Genomic DNA, 7,834 nt, shown 5'->3' on the forward strand with positions numbered 1-7,834 from the left:
TCTGATCTTTGTTATTTCCTTGCTTCTACATACTGTAGGGTTCTTTTGTTGTTCTATTTCTAGTTGTTGGAGTTCACGAGTTACAGTATTGATTTTGTGTCTTTCCTCTTTTTTGAAGTATGCACTTATTGTTACAAACTGTCCTCTGAGTACTGCTTTCACTGTGTCCCATAGGTTTTGGTATGATGTATCTTCATTCTCATTTATTTCTAGGAATATTTTTATTTCAGTTTTTATCTGTTCTATTACCCAGTAGTTTTTGAGCAGTGAGTTGTTCAGCTTCCATATGTTTGATGCTTTTTCCTTGCTCTTCCTATTATTAATTTCTAATTTTATAGCATTGTGGTCTGAGAACATGCTTTGTAGTATTTCAATGCTTTTGAATTTATTGAGGTTTGTTTTATGTCCTAACATATGGTCTATTCTGGAGAAGGATCCATGTGCACTGAAGAAGAAGGTGAATTGTGCTTTTGTTGGGTGAAATGGTTTGTATATATCTATGAGGTCAAGTAGGTTGATTGTCTTGTTGAGTTCTGTATCTTTGTTGAGTTTTTTTCTAGTTGGCCTGTCCCTCTTTGAAAGTGGTATGTTAAAATCTCCTACCACTATTGTAGAGTTGTCTATTATCCCTTTTAATTCAGTTAATATTTGCTTCACATATTTTGGAGCACTTTCATTAGGTGCATAAGTATTTATTATTGTAACATCTTCTTTGTCAATTGACTCTTTCAGCATCATATATCTTTCTTTATCTCTCATGATATTTTTCACCTTCATGTCTGTTTTGTCAGAAATTAATATTGTCACTCATGCTCTTTTTTGATTTCCATTGGCTTGGTATATTTTTCTCCATCCCTTTACTCTTCATTTGTTTTTATCTTTGTGTCTAATGTAAGTCTCTTGTAGGCAGCATATCAATGGGTCTTCTTTTCTTATCCAGTCTGCCACTCTCTTTCTCTTGATAGGTGCATTTAGTCCATTCACACTGAGTGTAATTAGTGATAGGTATGAATTGATTGCTGTCATTCTATTTTTTTTTTTTTTTGTCGTGTTGTTCATGTTTTTGGTCCATATACTTTTCTGTGCTGAGTTTGGTTTCTCGGCTAATGCTTTCTACCTTTTCTTCTTTATTGTTGGTTTTGTGCTTATGAAGCCCACATGTTTTCCTTCCTTCTGGATTAGCTTAGGGGGATTGTTACTTATCTCTGTGGTTACCTTGGAGTATATTCTTGTCTCTACATTTTTAGAACAGTGCATACTGTGAAGACATTGTCCTGTTTTTCTCTCCATTTGGAAGTTTGTACCTAGAAGTTTTATTCCTTCTGATAGGTTAGTTGCTGCTGTTGTGTGCCGAATGACTTCCTTGGTTTTTAGAGTACAATGTTTTATGGTCTTATTTTGAGTTTCTACTTCTGATTTGGTTTTAGTGTTGATGGCATGTACCTGATTTTGTTGATCTCTGTTGTGGGCTCTCTATTGGAAGAACTTCCCTAAGCATTTCTTGTAGGGTTGGTCTGGTTTTTACAAAATCCCTTAATTTCTGTTTGTCTGAGAATGCCTTGATTTCACCCTCATATTTGATGTATAATTTGGCTGGATATAGGATTCTTGGTTGCAAGTTCTTTTCCTTCAGTGTTTTATATATGCCGTCCCATTGCCTTCTTGCATGTGTGGTTTCTGCTGAGTAATCAGAGCTCGGCCTAACTGTTTGATTATTATAAGTAATATTTCTTTTGCTCTGGGCAGCTCTCAACATTTTTTCTTTGTCTTTGGTTTTGGAGAGTTTGATTATAACATGCCTCAGTGTTTTTCTCTTGGGATCTATCTTGTGTGGGGTTCTATGAGCTTCTTGGACAAATATCTTTTCTTCCTTCATGATATGGAGGAAGTTTTCTGTTAGCAGGTCTTTCTCTGTGGTTTTTTCACCTCTTTTTGTTCTAGAATTCCAATGAGTCTTAAGTGGTTTCTTTTCATGTCATCCCACATAATTCTTAGTTCTCTTCATTTCTCTTAAATCTTTGTTCTGATTTTTCTTCATACAGGCTGGTGTCCAGGTATTTGTCTTCTAGTTGGGATATGTGTTCTTCAGACAGTTCTAACCTACTCTTTTGTGCTTCTATTGTGTTGTGAAATTCTGTAATCTTGGTATTCATCTTCTGGATTTCTAACTGCTGTCTTTGTATGAGCTCTGATTGCACATTAATCTCATCATTCTGTTCTTGAATGATTTTTCTGAGTTCTTCTAGGGAACTGTCTGTGTTCTCCTTGTTTCTGTTTGGGATTTCCATAGGTTCTTGTAAAGCTCTATAAATGTATCTTCTAAATTCCTTCTCAGATAATTCCATTGCCTCCTCTTTCTCCATGTGTAATGAGACCTTTCTTCATGGTTTTTCTTCCAATGCCTTGTCCTGCTTTTTGTTTGATTTGAGGTTGACTGTTGTTTCCTAGACATTTTGAGGTTGTCTTTAACTGTTGGTTATGTGTTGATTTGTTTTGTCTTGGTTTTATGGTTTAATATTTTGAAAAGGTGAAGCTGGTGTATTTTATTTTATTTTTTAGTTATTAATTCAGATATGCTGGGTTGCTCTGCAGTTTTCTTTGTAATGGTAGAATCACTGTGTGGAATGTGGATATGAGTTTCTGTTTGTTGTTAAGAGGATTTAGAGTTCAAATTGGGAAGTTTTATGTTGGCTGAATGTGATTTCCTCTATTGGATGAGTGAAGTTATTGGCAGAGAAGGTGGGAGCAGAAGAAGGAAAGCTTGCTGTTGCTAGGGGTGGTTTCTAGAGCTTTGAGTAGGCTGCTACCAATGACGTCATACTGTTGTTTACAGGCCCGCAGCTCAATTTCAGCAAGGACTCTAGTTATTAGGGGTTTGCCACTTTCCACCAGGCTCAGACATGCAAAAAAACCCACTCCTGAGATGCTCCTGAGACTCTTCAGCACCAAAAGGCCGACCCAAGACAAATTCCAGGCTCCACAATCAGCTGCAGGCATTTCTCTCTCTGTGCCCACCCACCCACAGTGCCAGCCCAACTGGCTCAGACTGCAATCCAACTCGGGAGTTCCTCTGTGGGTCTGCCCACCCATGTTCCAAAGATCCGCTCGGTTTTAGTGACACTGGAGTCAGGAGAGTATCTACTAGTAACCTGTGGTCCCAATATTACTGATAAAGTCAAGCACAGGCCTCTCAGTGCTACTAATCTGATCCAAGCCAAGCCTACTTGGTGACCCGCTGTGGGAGTACCTCCCCGGGCCCACCCTCCTGCAGCACCAATGTACTCTCTGCGTGGGTTTCAGCAGCTCTGGATGTGCTCATTTGCATCTAGCCAACCCAAGTTACCAATAAAATCAGGTGCTGAAGGTAGATCCTTGGGGTGATCGCTGGTATGCTGGTGTGGTCACTGGTGTGCTGGTGTGGTGTGTCTTCTGCCTTAACCCAGGGAGGTCTTGGATGGCCATTCTTGTCTGCCAGTCACTCTCTCAGGGAAGTCTCTGATGGCCTTTTTCAGCTGCCTGTCAGCACTCTGCAAGATAGATCTTCTTCTTCTTCTTTTCCACCTGTGTCATTCTCCTTTCTAATTCTACTCCTCTGAGTTTGGTGCACTCTGACTGAGTGAGCTGTTCAGAGCACCAGAATCCCTAATTCAAACTGCTGTACCTAGTTTTTCAAGCACTAAGATGCTAGAGGGAAATAACGTGGTGATTACTGATGAGACTCCATTTTGGATCCTAATTTTTTTTTAATTTTAATAAACTCTAAAATTAACTGTATCAAATTACAATTCAAGTCAACAGAAATCAAAGAGAAAAGGATACTTTTTAAGTGAGAAAAGATCTTTCCCTTAATGAAATGTCATTCCCTATGGAAAATAGTTCTCTGTTTCTCTTTTCCAGGAAGGTAAATCAGAAGATGTTTGGATTGAAGAAAGATGGAAAGCACATGTTGCCCGGGTCCGTGATGTGGAACTTCTTACTGGACTTGACTTTTATCAGGAAAAATCACAGTCAGTCTCTGAAATTTTGCAACTGAAGACTTATTTACCCACATTTGAAACCCTTATTTAGCTTAATATGTTTAGACCATTAAATTCAGCACAATGTGGGTGATTTCCTTTGTTGAAGAATCCTAAAATAAAGTTTTCTATTTTTACTTAACTTCCCTCCAGGTTGTATAATTGTCATTGTTTGCTCCTATCTTTTTCATTTCTGTGAACATGTGTTATTTCAAATTTCCATTTTTTTTTTTTTTTTTGCACAGAGTTTATGCCATGTTATACTGTCCTTACAATATTTATTGTCTCATTCATAATCTTTTGCTATCTTTTTCTGCCCAACATTATGTAAATGGTGGGAGAACAAGAGAAGTGGGTATTAATTTGATTCTATAGCAGTTTTGCCATAAAATATTTCACAGTTGACACTTTGGCAATAACTACTAAAATTTTAATGTACTCATAACCTTTATTCTGTAATTTCACTTGTAAAACTGATCTAACAGATATATGTTGTCCAAGTGCATGAAAATATCTTCTATAACAGCAAAGACCAGAAAATAACTTGAAAGATGGGTTAAACAAATCCTGGAATTTGTTTAAATGAACAATTAAATACTTCTTCACCACTATAAAGAAAGAAGTAGATTGACATACTAAATGAAAGGCTATTTTTAAATGAAAAAGCATGTGGTAGAACTGTGTGTATACTATAATAAAACCGAAAAAAGAAAAAAACAAACCCACTGCCATCAAGTAGATACTAACTCATACTGACCCACACTGGATTTCCAAGGCTGTAAATTTTTACAGTAGTAGATTGCCTCATCTTCTTCCCACAGAGAAGCTAGTGGATTTGAACCACCAACCTTCTGGTTAACAGCCAAATGCCTTACCCACTATGCCACTAGAGCTGTTGTTGTTGTTGTTATGTGCCGTCAAGTCGGCCCCGACTCATAGCGACCCCTCTTTGGGTTTCCGAGGCAGTATCACTACGGAAGTAGGATTGCCCAACCTTCCTTCTGAGGAGTGGCTGGTGGGTTTGAACCGCCAGCCGTCTGGTTAGCAGGCAAGTGTCTTAGCCACTATGCTACCAGAGCTAGTGAGTATAAAAGATCAGATAGTAAATGTTTTAGGCCATATAATCTAGATTGTAGCTACTCAACTCCGGCATTGTGTCAAGAAAGTAGTCATGGACAATATGTGAAATGAATGGGAGTGGTTGTATAACCAAAACTTTATTTGCACTCATAAATGGAGATGTGGATTTGGCCCTTGGGGTACAGTTTGTCAAAGCCTGGCTTATATAATGAAACCAGGGTAAGGGGGAGCACAACATGACCAAAGTGTGACAGGGAATTAATAGTAATTTGAGGAAAGGAAATACAATTTTGTAATGCCCTTTTGTATTGCCTAACAATTTTAAAGACTATGTGTATATATTGAATTTTTAAAAATATGGGTATGGAGTGACAAGGTCCCAGAACTTAACTGAGAAACAATACCATTGGTCAGATTTTTGGATTGCCAGACAGGCAATGTTCTAGATGCTTTTTTAGATATAAAGACCAGTTCATCCTAGGGACAGATAAAAAATATCTGGTGGTGATAAAGCTTATCTTGTGACTTCAGCTTCAGTTTGTTAGGATTTCTATTAATTTCAACTAGTTGAAATGTAAGTGTGGTGCCATTGAATTTTTTAAATATATTTTTGCCACTGTTCTTGTTAGGTGCTGTCAAGTAGGTTCCAACTCATAGTGACCCCTTGTACAACAGAACAAAACATTGCACTGTCACAATCATTACCACTCTTCAGCCCATCGTCACAACCACTGTGTCACCACTGTGACCCTCATTGAGGGCCTTCCCCCTTTTCACTCACCCTCTACCAAGCATGATAGGATAGGAACCCAAGGTCCTTCTGACAACATGACCAAAGTGTGACAGATGAAAAACTCTAACTCACTGCCATCAAGTTGGATCCAACTCACAGCGACCCCTCCTTGGGTTTCTGAGGCAGTATCACTATAGAAGTAGATTGATAGATGAAGTCTGGCCATTTTTGCTTCTTAGGAGCATTCTGGCTATACTTCCTTCAAGACAAATTTGTTTGTACTCCTAGCAGGCCATGGTACATTTAACATTCTTCACCAACACCATGATTCAAATGCATCACTTCTTCTTCAGTCTTCCTTATTTATTGTCCAGCTATCACATGCAAATGAGGCTATGGAAAATATCATGGGTCAGGCACACGTTAATCTTCAAAATGAAATCTTTGCTGTTAAACATTTTTGAAGAGGACTTTTCAAGCAGATTTGCACAATGCAATATGTCATTTGATTTCTTGACTGCTGCTTCTGTGGTGTGTATTGTGGATCCAAGGAAAATGAAATCCTAGACAACATTGATCTTTTCTCTATTTATCTTGATGTTCCTTATTAGTACAGTTGTGAGGACTTTTGTTTTCTCTCTGTTGAGGTATAATCCATACTGAAGGCTGTAGTCTTTGATCTTCAAGTCTTCACTTTAAGCAAGCAACACTGTGTCATCTGCATATTGCAGGTTGTTAATAAGTCTTCCTCCAATCCTGATGCTGTGTTCTCCTTTTCAGATTATTTGCTCAACATACAGACTGAATAAGTACAGTGAAAGGATACAACACTGACACACAACTTTCCTAATTTTAAACTGTGCAGTATCCCCTTATTTTGTTTGAACAACCCCCACTTAGTCTATGTATAGCACCCTCAAGAGCTTAATTAAGTTCTGGAATCCCCATTCTTCATGATGTTACCCATAATTTGTTATGAGCCTCACAATCAAAAGCCTTTGCATAGTCAATGAAGCATAGGTAAACATCTTTCTAGTATTCTTAGCTTTCAGCCAAGATCCATCTGATATCAGCAATGATATCCCATGTTCCACATCCTTTTCTGAATCTGGCTTGAATTTCTGGAAGTTCCCTATCAATTTACTGCAAATGTTTTTGAATTGTCTTCAGCAAAATTTTATTTGAGTGTGAAACTAATGATATGGTTTGATAATTTCTGCATTTTATTGAACCACCTTTCTTTGGAATAGGCATAAATATCCATCTCTTCTAATTGGTTGGTCAGGTAACTATCTTCCAAATTTCTTAGCATAAATAAATAACCACCATCAGCACTACATGTATTTGTTGAAGCATGTCGGTGGGTATTTTGTCAATTTCTGGAGTTTTGTTTTTCACCAATGACTTCAGGGCAGCTTGGACTTCTTTCAGTGACATTGGTTCTTGAGCATATGCTACCTTATGAAATGGTTGAACATCAACCAGTTCTTTTTAGTGCAGTGACTCTGTATATTCCTTCCATCTTCTTTTGATGCTTCTTGCATTATTCAATACTTTGCCCATAGAATCCTTCAATATTGTAACTGGAGGCTTAAATTTTTTCCTCAGTTCTCTCAGCTTGAGCATGCTGAGCATGTTCTTCCCTTTAATTATCCAACTCCAGGTCTTTACACATTTCATTATTCTACTTTGTCCTCACCAGCTGGCCTTTGAAATCTTCTGTTTCACTTTTACTTCATTTCTTCCATTTGCTTTACCTACTCTCCTTTCAAGAGCAAGTTTCAGAGTCTCTTCCAACATCCATTTTGGTCTTCTTTTCCTTTCCTGTCTTTTTAATGACCTTTTGATTTTGTTCATGCATGATGTCCTTGGGATATGATCTAGAACCAATGGTAATGAAGGAAGAAGTCAAAGCTGCAATGAAAGAACTGGCAAAGAACAAGGCTCCGGGAATTGATAGCATACCGATTGAGATATTTCAACAAACAGATGCCCCATTGGAGGC

The 7,834-nt window shown here is 37.9% G+C and overlaps 1 protein-coding gene across 1 annotated transcript in view; it reads left to right on the forward strand.

The window, feature by feature from the left end:
• ENPP3 (ectonucleotide pyrophosphatase/phosphodiesterase 3) overlaps positions 1-4,068 on the forward strand; it is a 134,767-nt gene extending 130,699 nt beyond the window's left edge. The window contains exon 24 of the mRNA XM_007947391.1: positions 3,898-4,068. Coding sequence (XP_007945582.1) covers positions 3,898-4,068 — 171 coding nt within the window. The remainder of the gene's footprint in view (positions 1-3,897) is intronic.
• The last annotated feature ends 3,766 nt before the right edge of the window (positions 4,069-7,834 follow it).

The sequence above is a fragment of the Orycteropus afer genome, unplaced genomic scaffold (genome assembly GCF_000298275.1).
Source record: "Orycteropus afer afer isolate SDZICR_OR568_19922 unplaced genomic scaffold, OryAfe1.0 scaffold00182, whole genome shotgun sequence".
Taxonomy (NCBI): domain Eukaryota; kingdom Metazoa; phylum Chordata; class Mammalia; order Tubulidentata; family Orycteropodidae; genus Orycteropus; species Orycteropus afer.